Below are 18469 nucleotides of genomic sequence, written 5' to 3' on the forward strand. Positions count from 1 at the left end.
TGTGTGGAGGGTCTACTGTGGGACATTATACTGTATCTCCAATCTCCAGTGCTTTCTCTCACCACCATTTTCTAGTGCTTTTTGAAGTGTGTTTTGGGTCATTGTCCTGCTGGAAGACCCCTGACCTCTGAGGGAGACCCAGCTTTCTCACACTGGGCCCTACATTATGCTGCAGGACCCCTCCTCTTTTCCATCTACACCCTTGGCCTGGGCCAACTCATAGAATCTCATGGTTTCCAGTACCATTGCTATGCCGACGACACCCAAATATACATCTCTGGACCAGACATTACCTCCCTGCTGGCCAGAGTTCCAGATTGCTTAGCGGCCGTAGCCTCCTTCCTCTCCTCCCGCTTTCTCAAACTCAACATGGAAAAAACAGAGTTCATCATCTTTGCCCCACCCCGTATGGCCCCTCCACCAAAGTTAATGGAACCTCTCTTACCCCTGTCCCACAGGCCCGATGCCTCGGGATAACCCTGGACTCTGACTTATCCTTCAAGCCACATATTCAAACCCTCAACACCTCCTGCCGCCTCCAGCTCAAGAACATCCACCGAATTCGCCCCTTCCTCACCCCGGAAACTACCAAGATGCTCGTCCAGGCCCTCATAATCTCCCGCCTAGACTACTGCAACACTCTTCTCCATGGACTAACACCCTCGCCCCCCTCCAGTCCACCTTAAACTGCGCTGCTCGCTTAATCCACCTCTCCCCCCGATCTTCATCGGCTGCTCCCCTCTGCCAGTCCCTCCACTGGCTACCCATAACCCAGCAAATTGAGTTCAAGCTACTAACGCTAACATACAAAGCCATCCACAACCTGTCCCCTCCATATATCTCTGACCTCATCTCCCGCTACCTGCCCACACGTAACCTCAGATCCTCCAATGACCTCCTACTCCACTCTACCCACATCCGCTCCTCACACAACCGTCTCCAAGATTCCTCCCGTGCATCCCCCATACTCTGGAACTCCTTACCAAGACACATAAGACTGACCCCCACAATCACAGGCTTCAAGAAGGCCCTGAAGACTCACCTATTCAGGAAGGCCTACAACCTCCAATAACACTATCACCGCACCACCATCTGTACAGTCTCCCCCTCTCCTTCTGTCTCTACCCCCTATCCTCATAGATTGTAAGCCCTCGCGGGCAGGGCCCTCTACCCCACTGTGCCAGCCAATCACTGTCAGTATTATATCTACCTGTATATTTTGTGTACTGTATGTAACCCCCAAATTTAAAGCACCATGGAATTAATGGTGCTATATAAATAATAATAATAATAGTCTTCAGACATCATAATGCCATGTACACGGTCAAGCAGTCCAGTGCCAGAGGCAGCAAAGCAACCCCAAAACATCAGGGAACCTCCGCCATGTTTGATTGTAGGGACCGTGTTCTTTTCTGTGAAGGCCTCTTTTTTTCCTGTAAACTCTATGTTGATGCCTTTTCCTACTTTTGTCTCATCTGACCAGAGAACATTCTTCCAAAACATTTTTGGCTTTCTCAGGTAAGTTTTGGCAAACTCCAGCCTGGCTTTTTTATGTCTCTGGGTAAGAAGTGGGGTCTTCCTGGGTCTCCTACCATACAGTCCCTTTTCATTCAGACGCTGACAGATAGTACGGGGTGACACTGTTGTACCCTCGGATTTCAGGGCAGCTTGAACTTATTTGGATGTTAGTCGAGGTTCTTTATCCACCATCCGCACAATCTTGCGTTGAAATCTCTAGTCAATTTTTCTTTTCCGTCCACATCTAGGGAGGTTAGCCACAGTGCCATGGGCTTTAAACTTCTTGATGACACTGCGCACGGTAGATACAGGAACATTCAGGTCTTTGGAGATGGACTTGTAGCCTTGAGATTGCTCATGCTTCCTCACAATTTTGCTTCTCAAGTCCTCAGACAGTTCTTTGGTCTTCTTTCTTTTCTCCATGCTCAATGTGGTACACACAAGGATACAGGACAGAGGTTGAGTCAACTTTAAACCATTTCAACTGGCTGCAACTGTGATTTAGTTATTGCCACCACCTGTTAGGTGCCTCAGGTAAGTAACAGGTGCTTTTAATTACACAAATTACAGAAGCATCACATGATTTTTCAAACAGTGCCAATACTTTTGTCCACCCCCTTTTTTATGTTTGGTGTGGAATTATATCCAATTTGGCTTTTTGACGATTCTTTTTGTGGTTTTCCATTGAAGACAAATTAAATGAAGATAATAATACCAAAGAATTTGTGATTGCAATCATTTTCTGGAAGAAAATTAGTATTATCTGACAGAATTGCAAGGGTGCCAATACTTTTGGCCAACACTGTATCTATGAGGTATGTGGGAGGAAAGCCACAGGTAGAACATACAAACTCCTTGTCCAGATTTGAACCTAGGACTCCAGTCCTGCAAGGCCACCGTGCTACCCCATAATAACTGTTGGGGGAACTATGGGTTACATTATTACTAATAGGGCACATTTTTAAAGCCCTAGCAGTGCCTTGCCCTGAACCCTACAAGTTGACCCTAAAGCTTGTAGTTAGTCTAGATGAGCCCCTCCCCCCAACTAATTTCAGGTCGTGCCCCTTTGTTTTTCCCTCCTGAACCTTATCAATATCTGTAACATACTGTATATGTAGAGGTTTCATCCATGTTCCCCTGTCCCTGCTATCCTCCAGGCTGTGATATGTATGTCTCTGCACTCTATGTTATCCTGCCATAGCCTTATACAGTATATAATGTGATATATATGCAGGACCAAATTGCATTGGAGATTATAAGATAATACAATTGAATAGATACAGTCCTATGAAAAAGTTTGGGCACCCCTATTAATCTTAATCATTTTTAGTTCTAAATATTTTGGTATTTGCAACAGCCATTTCAGTTTGATATATCTAATAACTGATGGACACAGTAATATTTCAGGATTGAAATGAGGTTTATTGTACTAACAGAAAATGTGCAATATGCATTAAACCAAAATTTGACCGGTGCAAAAGTATGGGCACCTCAACAGAAAAGTGACATTAATATTTAGTAGATCCTCCTTTTGCAAAGATAACAGCCTCTAGTCACTTCCTGTAGCTTTTAATCAGTTCCTGGATCCTGGATAAAGGTATTTTGGACAAACAATTCAAGTTCAGTTAAGTTAGATGGTCGCCGAGCATGGACAGCCCGCTTCAAATCATCCCACAGATGTTCAATGATATTCAGGTCTGGGGACTGGGATGGCCATTCCAGAACATTGTAATTGTTCCTTTGCATGAATGCCTGAGGATTTGGAGCGGTGTTTTGGATCATTGTCTTGCTGAAATATCCATCCCCGGCGTAACTTCAACTTCGTCACTGATTCTTGAACATTATTCTCAAGAATCTGCTGATACTGAGTGGAATCCATGCGACCCTCAACTTTAACAAGATTCCCGATGCCGGCATTGGCCACACAGCCCCAAAGCATGATGGAACCTCCACCAAATTTTACAGTGGGTAGCATGTGTTTTTCTTGGAATGCTGTTTCTTTTTGGACGCCATGCATAACGCCTTTTTTTATAACCAAACAACTCAATTTTTGTTTCCAAAATGAAGCTGCCTTGTCCAAATGTGCTTTTTCATACCTCAGGCAACTCTATTTGTGGCGTACGTGCAGAAACGGCTTCTTTCTCATCACTCTCCCATACAGCTTCTATTTGTGCAAAGTGCGCTGTATAGTTGACCGATGCACAGTGACACCATCTGCAGCAAGATGATGCTGCAGCTCTTTGGAGGTGGTCTGTGGATTGTCCTTGACTGTTCTCACCATTCTTCTTCTCTGCCTTTCTGATATTTTTCTTGGCCTGCCACTTCTGGGCTTAACAAGAACTGTCCCTGTGGTCTTCCATTTCCTTACTATGTTCCTCACAGTGGAAACTGACAGGTTAAATCTCTGAGACAACGTTTTGTATCCTTCCCCTGAACAACTATGTTGAACAATCTTTGTTTTCAGATCATTTGAGAGCGGGCTGTCCATGTTCGGCGACCATCAAACTTAACTGAACTTGAATTGTTTTGTAGAAAGAAATGGTCCAAAATACCTTCATCCAGGATCCAGGAACTGATTAAAAGCTACAGGAAGCGACTAGAGGCTGTTATCTTTGCAAAAGGAGGATCTACTAAATATTAATGTCACTTTTCTGTTGAGGTGCCCATATTTTTGCACCGGTCAAATTTTGGTTTAATGCATATTGCGCATTTTCTGTTAGTACAATAAACCTCATTTCAATCCTGAAATATTACTGTGTCCATCAGTTATTAGATATATCAAACTGAAATGGCTGTTGCAAACACCAAAATATTTAGAACTAAAAATGATTAAGATTAATAGGGGTGCCCAAACTTTTTCATAGGACTGTATATAGGAGAGATTTCGGCCTGTATTGCAGGATATGTATTTGTGCTTTGTATTCTTCCTAAGTAGGGCATTAAGGGACGTTGTCCATTTATTTAGCAATTGTTACATTGTCAACCTTTATTTTATTAAACATAAGCCATCTCTCTTTAAGTCTGGACTTTGCATCATTGAAAGGATATTCCTGGATACAGAACTTAGCAGTGACACATTACAAAACCTATACAGAGTAAGTTCTTAATTATTTCCTGATGTGTTTTATGCCTCAGACCCTCCACCATTTGTGTAGTCCGCCTTTGCATCTGTTCTACTTGATCTATGTCTTTTTGTAGGTGGGATCTCTAGAACTCGATACTGTACTTCAGATGTGGTCTCACCAACACTCTACAGTAGATTTATTTACAATCTCTCATCCTACTGGTTATAAGTTACATCTAGTTATACAGCCAAGCATCCTTCTGGTTATATCTCTACCTATACAGCCAAGCATCCTTCTGGTTATATCTCTACCTATACAGCCAAGCATCCTTCTGGTTATACCTCTACCTCAGGGGTGCTCACACTTTTTCAGTATGTGAGCTACTTTATAAACTGACCAAGGCAAAAAATCTACTACCCACTTCCTGTGGGCGGGGCCGGGACGGGCGTGTCTGTGGGCGGGGTCAGGCGGAGTGTGAGAGCAGGAGACAGCGGCGTTCTGTGGCCGCCCAGGGATCTCCGGTGTCTGCTTGTTCACAACGCAGGCTGAGAGTTATCTCTGGACACTGGCAGGCTGGGGCTGCGGCAGCCCTGCCTGCCAGTGTCCGGAGATGACTCTTAGCCTGCGCTGTGAACAAGCAGCACCCGGCTCCCTCCATCCCTAAGAGCAGGGAGTGCGTCATCCCCCGGAGCTGCTGCTGCCCGGCCTGCAAGTGTCCGGAGTGCTTGTTCACAGCGCAGGCTGAGAGTTGACTCTCAGCCTGCACTGTGAACAAGCAGACACCGGGGATCCCTGGCTGCATCCCGCGATCGACCCCTACGTATTGGGCACCCCTGCTCTACCTATACAACCAAGCATCCTTCTGGTTATACCTCTAGCTATACAGCCAAGCATCCTACTGGTTATACTTCTAGTTATACAGCCGAGCATCCTACTAGTTATACCTCTAGCTATACAGCCGAGCATCCTACTGGTTATACCTCTAGTTATACAGCTGAGCATCCTACTGGTTATACCTCTACTTATACTTCAGAGCATCCTACTGGTTATACCTCTAGCTATACAGTCAAGCATTCTACTGGTTGTACCTCTAGTTATACAGCCAAGCGTACTATTGTTTATACCTCTAGCTATAAAGTCGAGCATCCTACTGGTTATACCTCTAGCTATACAGCCAAACGTTTTACTGGTTATACATCCAGCTATACAGCTGAATGTCATATTGGTCATATATAAAGCCAAACGTCCTATTTGGTATACCTCTACCTATACATCAGAGCATCCTATTGGTTATACCTCCAGCTATACAGCCAAGTATTCTACTGGTTATATATCTTGAGCTGTATAGGTGAGCATTCTACTAGTTACACCTGTAGCTGTACATCCAAGCATCCTACTAGTTATACCTCTGGATAAACATCTGAGCATCCTACTTGTCTTCTCTGTTGCCTGGCTGCATTATGCACTTATTTTGAGGCTATTTGATATCAGGACCCTAGATACTTCTCTTCTGAAGTCCTTGCTAACAAAGAACTGCCAATACAATACTCAGAGCATTCCTTGCTCTGCATTGTCCTTTATTTGGAAATATTGAACTGCAGTTTCCATTGGATAATTCATCTATGTTACAAACCCCTTCAGGAGTATCAACCTTATTACACACTTTTGTGTCTTTCACAAACAGGCATTACTTGTCTACGTGACTCCTGAGGTCACCACTAGTGACTCTTCTATCCTCATACAGCACTCCATTAACAATAACACTGATGTCCATGCCTCCCAACTTTTAAAGGACAGAAAGAGGGACAAAATGTGGGCGGGCCTCAGCAAATTTAGCCCCACCCACTTCTAAATTGACTCCACCTATTTATCTTTGGTACACCCATGCACCCCACAGTACACCCATGCACCTAACATCTCCAACACACAGAGTACGCACTGCACCCCACATCTCTCCCCCCACAGTACACCTTGCAGTCCACATTTCATCCCACACAGTACACCCATGCACTCAACATCTCTCCCTCCACAGTACACCCTGCACCCCACATTTCTCCCTCCACAGTCAAACTTGCACCCCATATTCCACCACAGTACACTCTGTACCCTACAGTACACCCTGAACCCCACATCTCCCCCTCACACACAGTACACCCTGAACCCCGCATTTCTCCCCCACACACAGTCCATCCTGCATCACACATTTCTCCTCCCCACACACAGTACAACCTGAACCCCACATTTTTCATCACACACACAATGCACCCTGAACCCCACATCTCACCCACACACACACACTACACCCTTAACCACACTTCTCTCTACCACACACAAAGTGCACCCTGAACCCCACATCTCACCCACACACACACACACACACACTACACCCTGAACCACACTTCTCTCTACCACACACAAAGTGCACCCTGAACCCCACATCTCTCCCACACACACACAGTACAGCCTGAACCCCACATCTCCCCCCCCCACACAGTACTGCCTGAACCCCACATCTCTCCAAAACACACAGTACAACTTGGACCCACATCTATCTCCCACACACAGTACACCCTGAACCCCACATCTCTCTCCCACACACACATAGTACATCCTGAACCACACATCTGTACCCCCCCCCCCACACACACACACACTGTATACCCTGCATTTCACATCCCCCTCCCCAGTACCTTAGGCCACCATTTCTCCATCTCTTCCTCCCTGCACAGGATACAAAAACATGCCTACCTAGTCACGTGACATCTGATATCACACAGGTCCTTCTGAGTACAGTAGTCAAGCTTTCCCCTGATCACCCCCCCCCCCCACCCCCCCGGTCTTATCCCAGTTACAACCTTTTACCTGTTATAAGAGCGGGTGGTGATCGGGGGAAAGTTTGTTAATAAGTAAAACACTTCAGGGGCAGAGCAGGACATGCGGTAAGCTGTGCGGGACCGCGGGACAGCAGCCGAAAATCAGGAATGTCCTGCGAAATGCGGGGCGGTTGGGAGCTATGCTATGTCTATCCAGGGACTAAGTCCAGTCTTCAATAATTCATCTATCACTTCTTTACGTGGCACTGTTTCAACAGCCTTGCTGAAATCCAGGTTGGCGATTTTTATGGATATACCTTTGTCCAACAACGCCATCTTCATCCATCTTCATATATGATAACTGGACCTTAAACAGAAATTCATGCTGGTGGGCAACATGCTATAGAATATAAGTAAAGTGTCCAGCCATTTTTCCAATCCAACTCGTATTAACCCTAGTGGTACACGGTTGTTTAGTGGTAAATACATTAATATGGCTGTTTTTGGTGAGCTTTATCCCTGCTACTCCAGGGTGGTAAATGGGTATACAGTATATAGTATAAATCCTAAGTACCTCATTAGGCACCAAAACGAGCTGCACTTATTGCTCAGGAACGGTGGGTGCTAGAGAGAAAATTCCAACTGTGCTGGAATCAGTGAAGTGATGCCTATTAACAGATGCTAAGAACTAGAGGTGGTGAAAGGTCATCTTAAAGATTTTCTGATTTACCATTCATCTATACACAATGATCTGTTTTTTCACCTATAACTGCTTAGCAATGTCACGGTTCACTTGGTTTCTCCTGGCAGGCAAATTGGCGAATGGAGAAAACCCCATGGGTTATGTTAAGTCAAAGTTGGCGGTTTTCTGGTTAATAAATAGTTAAAATAGCCTGCTATGCACTAATACACATTTCATATAGGGGACATTATTGGGACTGCTTATATATTTGATTTCTATCATACATGGTATAGAGGTTCAGTCCTTTGTGGTGTTTGTTTAACCCCTTCCTTCACTTGAGTGTGACTGAGCTGCAAACAGACCATGTGACCGGTGAAGCAGAAGCAGCAATCAGGTAGTATTGCTCCCATTACACACAGCTGATCCACAGGGGGCCTGGGTGTTGGATCCCTGATTTGAAGCATTGGAGTCCTGGGTTTGAATCCAGCCAAAGACCATGTCCACACTCCACAGATATGCTGATTGTGATATGGAACAGTGACTGCACTGCGGGATATGATGGCGCTGTATAAGTAAGCAAAATAAATACATTCTATGGATAAATCATGGATTTACAAGCCCCAGGAATCCCTTTAAAATTTGGGGTATGTATAATTCATTCATTCATTTATTCATTTAACTTACAAAATGAATTGCTATCTTCCAATTTTAAGTAATAAAAAAATATACCATGAAAAAGAAGCATGATAAAAGAGGAAGTAAAAAAAATTCTCCTTTAGAATTCAGCTCTGGATAAAAGGGAGGTTTTGCTGTGGGCATTAGGACATAAACCACCTTTGATGCCCAGGGTTAGGGAGCTGGGACAATGGTGAGTAATGGAAAGTACTACAGGGCCATTGCACATATCCACCAGCAGATGGCGCCCGCATTCCTCTCCCAATGACAGTTGACTTGTGAAAGCTCAGTGTTCTCCAATGTAAGGAGGAAAAACCTTGCTTTGTTTGCAATCCCACCCTCTCCCTCTCAGTATCTATCTATCTGGCATACACATCCCCAGCCTGTCACTAGCCACATCAGAAGAGGAGCATGGCACTGAGGGGGCCACTTCTTCCTCCTCCTATGGGCATCCTGTGCTTTGCCAGTCTTTCCCTGCTGGTGCAGCTGGTGCAGGGCACAGGCTGGGTATACAGGAGGAGTCCCCGGGATGTACAGGAGGCTGGGAGCAGAGTTGATGGAATTGGGGTTACTGAGGATGCTGCTGCCGGCCGCTATGGGAGGGCTACCAGCCAGGACCACATCTCACTGCTCAGCACCTCGTTTGTGCTCAAGGGAGATGCATCACATAACCAAGCCATGGTGCACTGGACCGGGGAGAACAGCAGCGTGAGTGACCTCTTACCTGACACCCCTCACTCATTAGGTGCCCCCTGGCATGTCTGTGCAATGCCCTGGTACATATGTATGCATTGCAAGAATCCTATGTCCTGGCACATGCCTATGTGCTGTCAAAGTTATATGCTCTGGTGCCAATATCTGTGCTGGCAGAGTTAGATACCATGCTACCTGTCACTGCAAGAGTTAAATACTCTAGGTTGTGTCTGTGAACTGCTATAGTTACTCTACATATACTAGTACATCTCTATATTATATATACTGCTAGAGTTAGATGCCCTGATTCTTGTCTGTGTGCTGACAGAGCTATATACCCTGGGTTGTGTCTATGTACTGGCAGAGTTAGATGCCTTGCTACTGGTCTGTGCACTGCAAGAGTTAAATGTCCTAGGTCACGTCTATGCAATACAGGAGTTGCATGTCCGTGTCTGTGTACTATCAGAGTTACTGTATATGCCCTAGTATATGTCTGTGTACTATCAGAGTTACTGTATATGCCCTAGTATATGTCTGTGTACTATCAGAGTTACTGTATATGCCCTAGTATATGTCTGTGTACTATCAGAGTTACTGTATATGCCCTAGTATATGTCTGTGCACTATTGGAGTTACTGTATATACCCTAGTATATGTATGTGTACTATCAGAGTTACTGTATTTGCTGTAGTATATGTCTGTGCACTATTGGAGTTACTGTATATACCCTAGTATATGTATGTGTACTATCAGAGTTACTGTATTTGCTGTAGTATATGTCTGTGCACTATCAGAGTTACTGTATATGCCCTAGTATATGTCTGTGCACTATTGGAGTTACTGTATATACCCTAGTATATGTATGTGTACTATCAGAGTTACTGTATTTGCTGTAGTATATGTCTGTGCACTATTGGAGTTACTGTATATGCCCTAGTATATGTCTGTGTACTATCAGAGTTACTGTATATGCCCTAGTATATGTCTGTGCACTATTGGAGTTACTGTATATACCCTAGTATATGTATGTGTACTATCAGAGTTACTGTATTTGCTGTAGTATATGTCTGTGCACTATTGGAGTTACTGTATATGTCTGTGCACTATCAGAGTTACTATATATGCCCTAGTATATGTCTGTGTACAGAGTTACTGTGTATACCCTGGTATATGTCTGTGTACTATCAGTTACTGTATATACCCTTGTCTATATCTGTGCACTATTGGAGCTACTGTATATACCTTAGTATATGTCTGTGTACTATCAGAGTTACTGTATATAGCCTAGTGACGTCTGTGCACTATTGGAGTTACTGTATATACCCTAGTATATGGCTGTGTACTACCAGAGTTACTGTATATACCTTAGTATATGTATGTGTACTATCAGAGTTATAGTATATGTCTGTGTACAGAGTTACTGTGTATACCCTGGTATATGTCTGTGTACTATCAGTTACTGTATATACCCTAGTCTATGTCTGTGCACTATTGGAGTTACTGTGTATACCCTGGTATATGTCTGTGCACTATTGGAATTACTGTATATACCCTAGTATATGTCTGTGTACTATCAGAGTTACTGTATACACCCTGGTATATGTCTGTGTACTATCAGTTACTATGTATACCCTGGTATATGTTTGTGCCCTATTGGAGTTACTGTATACATCCTGGTATATGTCTGTGTACTATCAGTTACTGTATATACCCTAGTCTATGTCTGTGGACTATTGGAGTTACTGTATATACCCTAGTCTATATCTGAGCACTATCAGAGTTAGATTCCCTTGCTACATATGTATACACTGTTAGATGGTACATATACTGCTATTATATGCCTATGCACTGTAGGAGTTAAACGTCCTGGTATATATGTATACGTTGCTAGATTTATATGCCCTGGTATATATCTATACACTGCTAGAGTTGTATACCCTGGTCTATATTAATACACAGTCTTGGTTACCTACATGTTCTCCCTCTGTACATTCCTATATACTTCTGTACTTTGGATATCGGCTTTCTGTACATATCCATGTGTACCCACTTTTTGTCCATGTGCCCATTTTTAATTCTTTGCTGTGTAATCTCTATATACTTGCCTAGCTAACCCCTTACTTACTGGTGTGAGGCATATTGGAGTTAAATGCCCATTCCCATTCAGGTGCCCAGTCACTGCCTTACCCACTTACATGCCCACATGGCCAGGCATTACTCAGGTGCCCGCTGGCATGTCTAGTGCCCCCCCTTGAGTCTGCTATGGGTGACGTTGGTGCTGTTTTGTCCCTGTGCCCTGTTGGCTACTCCTATGCACTTGTGCTCTGGCTGCCCATCAATCTATGGTGACACTTGTCAGACGTGATGTATGATCTCCTGCTCCAGTTACCGGGGGACGCTGATGGGTGCCCTGGGGTCACCATTGTTTTTGTGATTTGCTACAAAGTCTATTCTATACAGTCTGTGCGCTGCTTGTTAATACAAGTTCCCCCATGTTGTTTTATTATCGTTGTATTTACTATGATGCTGTTCCATTGTTTATCTTGTATATTGTATATATGTCATCACTGTATGCAGGCTGTATACAGGCCATGCGGGGTCTCTCCAGGAGACGATGGAGGACCAGCACTATGGGAATGGTTTAATCCTGTGTGTCCCTGCTCTCTGCTACCCACTGATATTCTGTCAAGAATTAGAGGGGGGGGGGGGTCTCAGGAGGGAATACATAACCAGCTGAATTCACTACGCCAGGCCATTCATTCTTTATTGATGTGGTTTTGGGAACTTGTTGCTTGCCTGAGGCAGGAGAACTACAAGTGACAGCAGGCCTGAATGTCTGCAGAGAAGGATTTTGTGCAAGTTTTTGGCTTTTTGTGCAAGCTGCGATGAATAATTTGCCAGTGCCCTGAGACTGGGACTAGTCGTGTGACATAATGTAACACCAGGTAGTATAAAGTAATCACATCAGGGACAACAACAGAGCAACTTCACCACTAGAGGGCTCCAGTGGGGCATAGGTGTTCCCTCATTGCTGTGTGGCCCTTTGGTTATGTTGAGGGGGGTCTTACTATGAATATATAAAGACTATTGTATTTATAGAATGGTTACCCTGATGGTTATGATCAGGGGATTTATATAGAAGAAAAGACTTGTACTGACTTCTTCTAAGAAATTATTATTATTATAATATTTATTATTATTATTTTGTATTATCACTGTATTATATCCATGCTGTAATATACTGTATATATTTCCCCATGGTGGGACTATTAAAGGATTATCTTATATTATTATTATTATTATTATTATTATTATTATTATTATTATATATTTAGCTATATATATATATATATATATATATATATATATATATATATATAACAATCCGGTCTGTCAGCAACCTGTATGGATGGAAAATGACCTTTTATTGGAAAAAGCAGTACGTATCGGTCCACACTGGGACTTTCTGTACAGTGATGTTCCTATAATCTGGCATTGGCTACTCCAGGACATTTTATATATATTTTGTGTATATTTTGTATCTATTTTGTGTATATTTTGTATATATTTTGTGTATATTTTGTATATATTTTGTGTATATTTTGTATATATTTTGTGCTACTATTTTACGTTGCACTTTTTCTTCTTTTCTCCACTTTTTGATATCTATCCAGAATATCCGATATCCGCTTCTTATATTCTGTAGCTCTTAGTGATGTTCTATAACTAATCATATAAAATCTATACTAATTTTGGGAAACACAGCATACTTTGCAGTGTGTTTGAGGCTTGTTAACCTGGCAGATGTCTGATATTAGTGACATATGAAATCTAATATAAATAGTATTTTTATGTTTTTTTTTTTCTTTTATTAGTGTGAATGATAAAAGTCCAAATATCAGAAATAATGCCCCCCCCCAATGAAAAAACGTTGAAATATACATGAAATTCACGTATAATGCTGCTCAGGTCCAGGCACACAGCCAATGGTGAATCCGAGTTGGGCCGAGTTTATCACAGTGTACAGTCAGATGATTCTGCAATGCATTCATGTCTATGGGGCTCCCGGATCCATTCCATTCCGATAAAATGGTGCGGAATAGGACCAGCTCTATAATTATCTGTGTCATCGGAACGCAACATATCCGGGAGCCCCATAGATGTGAATACATCACAGAATGCACTTGGATATCATCACGGCCCCAATTCGGATGCACACCCTGTCTTGTGCATGTGCCCTAAGTCCCAACTGCTAGGGCAGAATTTACTAGAGAAGCTGAGCAATACTTCTCTATACTGCTTCCATAGACGTGGATAGGACATAGGGCAGCTTATAGCTCAACAGTTACGGAAACATTGTAGCTAGATGTGCTAAGCTGTTTCCATAGGTCTCATTCTCCTCTATGGGAGTTATTTATTTAGTTATTATGCGCCATCATATTTCGCAGGACTTTACAGATATTGTCTGTCACTGTCCCATATAGGGCTCACAATCTACATTCCCTATCGGTATGTCTTTGGCCTATGGGAGGAAACCGGAGTACCCGGAGGAAGCCCATACAAACATGGGGAGAACATACATACTCCATGCAGAGTTAGGCTTCGTTCCCACGGAGTAACGCGCCGCGCATTCAGACACTTATACACATGTCAGAGTGTGAGCACTCAAAACAGATCTCATTCACTTCAATGGGTGCCAGCTTACGGGCGCTACGCATTGAAATCAATGGGAGGCTTTTAACCTATTGATCTCAATATGTAGCGCGCGTGAGCCGGCACCCATTGAAGTGAATGAGATCTGTTTTGAGCGCTCACACTCTGACACGTGTATACGTGTCTGAATGCGCGGCGCGTTACTCCGTGGGAACGGAGCCTTATGAGAACAGTTTAGAGTGGCATTGCTCCGTCATTCTCTTAAGTCCCATCATAGGGGTCAGTAATTAGAAGCAGCTTTATGTATCATAGATTTGTATGTTGGTTATTCATTGTAGCAGTCTTTAAACAGTATATTGATTATTAATTGTAGAAATGTAGAAGTTTTTACACATTGATTATTAATTTTAGATTTTTTTTAATATATTAATTATTAATTTTAGCAGTTTTTATACATCGATTATTAATTTTAGCAGTCTTATATATATTGGTTAATAATTTTAGTGATATTTATAAATTAGTTATTAATTTTACCAGTCTTTATATATTGATTATTAATATTAATCTTTATACATTGGTTATTAGCTTTACCAGTCTTTATATATCCTTTATCTATTTTAGCTTTCTTTATATATTGGTTATTAATCTTACCAGTCTTTATATATTGGTTATTACTTCTACCAGTTGTTATATATCGATTAGAAATTTCAGTAGTCTTTCTATATTGATTATTAATTTAGGAAATTTTGTAGAATCAAGTCTGATCTTAGTACCGTGAACTATTCTACGTTCAGAGGGACCTGCAGGAATCAGATCATCTCCAATCACAACTCTCATTATCCTCTGGCTCTGTCCCTATTAATACAGCAATTAGAGGGCGTCTTTCTCTGTCATTAAATATGAGCTGGTAACTTTAGCTCCTCGGTCATGGTGGGCTTGCATGCCCATGTAATAGTAACATGTATAATACATCAGGGCTATGCTAATAGAATGCAGCTTGTGCTAGAAGTTCATCAGATGTTACTGCTCTCGGTATCCATGAGATCACAGTTTAGAAGGGGGGGGGGAATCAATTTTCTAAAATTAGACCAGAGCTGTAATCTTGGTCGTGAAAGAATCGGTCATGTGACTGCTTCAATCATTAGCTTTGGGTCAACTTAATTAATGGCCACTTTATTCTAGCCGGGCTCCATAGGCCAACAAAAGCGTGACTAGCGCACTATGTCAAATGGGCTGAGACGTGGATTTAGCAAAAGTGCTCCTATCTGCATAATGCTGTCTGACTGGTGTGTCTTTATTGGGGGAGTGTGTGTGTATGTGTTTATGTATGTATGTGTATATGTGTGTGGAAGGGGGGGGGGATGGTGCAAATTTAACCCTGTGTTGGCTGGAAGAAGAAATCATGCTCACATTATCTATTGAATTAATAGGACAACATACTCCTTATATGACTTGCTGACTCACTGCAATATATTATATGAAAATAAACCTGCAATACATATTGCCTATTAATGATGCTAATATTTAGCAACCCCATTGCAAAATCTGTAACATGGCCTACAAATAATGCACGCCATATGGGGTAAAGGAACTATTTGGGCTCTAGGGTCCATAGTCACACCCTTGTTTAGTAATATATATATATATATATATATATATATATATATATATATATATATATATAATGTCTTGCTGTAGGTCTATGGATGTCTGTGGGCAGGGGGTATATAGTTTTTCTTTACACTGTATGTTTCTTTACCCTGTGATGCTGGTGACCTTGATGCACATGTATCTTCTTCTGCTTCTAATGTATCTTGTGCCATATTCGTATTGTGCCAGATGACAAACATAGCTCTGCTACACCGACAAACAGAACCCTGCTGAATGTGTCTGTGCATTGTCTGTCATGTTATGTATTAGATGGGGCACATCTTGCTTGAAGTTAGATACTTTCCTCTTTTAAGCCAACAGAGAAGTGTCTGTTATGATGTTCTGCAGCAGCTCAGGTGTGTTTTGATGCTCTGCAGCAGCATAGGTACATTTTATGATGTTCTGCAGCAGCTGAGCTTTGTGCTGTGATGTTCTGCAGCAAATACGGTATGTTTTATGTTGTTTTGCAGCAGCTCACGTGTGTTATGATGTTCTGCAGCAACGGAGTTGTCTGTTATTAAGTTCTGCAGGAGTTGATGTGTATTATTATGTTCTGCGGCAGATAAGGTATGTGTTATGATGTTCTGCAGCAGCTGAGGTGTTTTAGGCCTAGTTCACACAGGCTAGTGACCGTGTATTTTGGTCCTGATTTTGACGATCTTGATTTTGATCTTCCTGCTCTGGAGTAGGCCGTAATGAATGGGCCTAGTCCGGAGGGATTGTCTTGAAGCGGATGCGCCGCGGACGCATTTGTCACAAGATAGGGCAACTCGCTTCTTTTTTCCGTGAGCGGGAACAAACTGCTAGCGGAAAAACAAACGCGAGTGATCTACATAGACCTCTATTGAGAGGGGGCGGATTTTGAGGTGGATTCCACACCAAAATCCATCCCGTGTGAACTAGCCCTCATGATGTTCTGCAGCATCTGAAGTGTGTATTGTGATGTTCTGTAGCAACTGACGTTTTCATTGTGATGTTCTGCAGCAGCTGAGGTGTGCTATGCTGCTCTGTAACAGCTGAGGTATGTATTATAATGTTCTGCAACAGCTACATTGTGTTCTGATGTTCTGCAGCAGGTGAGGTGTGTTGTAATGATCTACAACAGCTGAGGTGTGTATTGTCATGTTCTGCAGCAGCGAATATCTCTTTTTTGATGTTCTGCAGCATCTAAGATGTGCATTATGAGGTATATACAGTGATGTTCTGCAGCAGCTGAGATATCTTATCCTGATGACAAAAGTCGCTTCTAATGACCCGTTCCTTATTGGCTGGCCTGCACAATAGCAGGAATTAATCTACTGTCCATGTACACGAAAATCCGAGAGACGCAACTGAGCTACTGAGCATGTGTGACCTCTACCCATTAGGTGGATATAGTGGGAAATAAAAGAACACCAGGGGGCGCCATAACAAGTATGTGCATTATATGAAATGACTTCAATTGACAAATTGTTATAAGAGAGTAAATGAATATTGATATGTTGGACATCCCCTTTAAGCATCATTTATAAGAGCCTGTGGGTCTTATTGCGTAGGCAATACATAGGCGGCATCGTTTACGCTATTTTCTATAGAAACTAGGCCCAAGGTTGAGTATTTCTGGAGGGAATCTCCTAAGACGAGACACGTGAGTCAGGAGGAGCAATAATTAAGATAAAGAACTGGTGTCAGCAGAGAGCGCAGCTCCGTGACCCCACGACGGCTCGCTGCTGTTTTAAGTCTCTTTGTGTAAGTGTATCAAGCAATTATTCGTACATTATCATGTGGGCCGCTATCTGTCTCCATTACATGTTAGACTGGGGTTACACACAGAGATTTACACTAGTCACAGCCGGCTAATAGCAGTCAGCACAGTAGGCCGATGACTGACAGCTATCGGCAAGGAGAACTGTCGCCCTTACCAACCAATCACAACGCGGCTTTCATTTATCAGACACAGAAATCCTAAATGAGAGCTATGCTGTGATTGGTTGCTGTGGGCAACAAAAACAGATTTGATTCTAGACAATTTCGTAAATCTTCCAAAAAAATTGGACAGACCAGTCGGTGTAAAAATACTTCCTGCTATTATTGTCACCATTGTATTGGAAATCGTAAAAGTCACGGAAGGAACTTCAGTAGGAAAATACTGAAGTTCCTTCCGTGACTTTTCCGATTTCCAATACAATGGAATTGTTACTTGACAATACAGAGGATACCGTAGACAGCAAAGGGTCTTGGTACAGAGGTGGTTGGAAGGAATAGCTGTCAGCCACACCAGCGTCTAACCTATATAAAGTGTATGGGAAGCTTAAGGCCCACGTTGCGAAAACACAGCGTTTTTGCTGTTGTGGAAACACCGCGCCAAAAATTGTCTTTTACAGTATATGGAAAGTGAGTTCTGGCTAATCCCATCCACATTGCAGAAAATCGCAGTATGACACTATACCTGCGGAAACACTGGCGTTTTCCCTATATGATAATAAGGGCAGAAAGTCTGCATAGGAAACCTCTGCGAAAACGCAATGAAAAATAACGTGGAAAAAATGGGATGTGCGTTTTTTCCAAAGTGTTTTTCTCTGCGTTTCGCTACGTGGGGGCTTAGCTTAAAGGGGTATTCCAGCAACAATAAGTTACCGCCATGCACCAATCATGAGAAATGGCTTCTGTTGTCATGTAAAATATACCATTATTCTAAATGGCACAGTGTAGGTAGAAGCCCTATTAGTGACATCACAAAA

At 42.6% G+C, this 18469-nt stretch overlaps 1 protein-coding gene across 2 annotated transcripts in view; it reads left to right on the forward strand.

Moving 5' to 3' along the window:
* Positions 1-9068: 9068 nt before the first annotated feature.
* SORCS2 (sortilin related VPS10 domain containing receptor 2) overlaps positions 9069-18469 on the forward strand; it is a 710878-nt gene continuing 701477 nt past the window's right edge. For both annotated transcript variants that reach the window (XM_075260385.1, XM_075260393.1), the window contains exon 1: positions 9069-9461. In XM_075260385.1, coding sequence (XP_075116486.1) covers positions 9165-9461 — 297 coding nt within the window. In that variant the 5' untranslated portion in view covers positions 9069-9164. The remainder of the gene's footprint in view (positions 9462-18469) is intronic.

This window comes from Leptodactylus fuscus, chromosome 1, assembly GCF_031893055.1.
Source record: "Leptodactylus fuscus isolate aLepFus1 chromosome 1, aLepFus1.hap2, whole genome shotgun sequence".
Lineage (NCBI taxonomy): Eukaryota > Metazoa > Chordata > Amphibia > Anura > Leptodactylidae > Leptodactylus > Leptodactylus fuscus.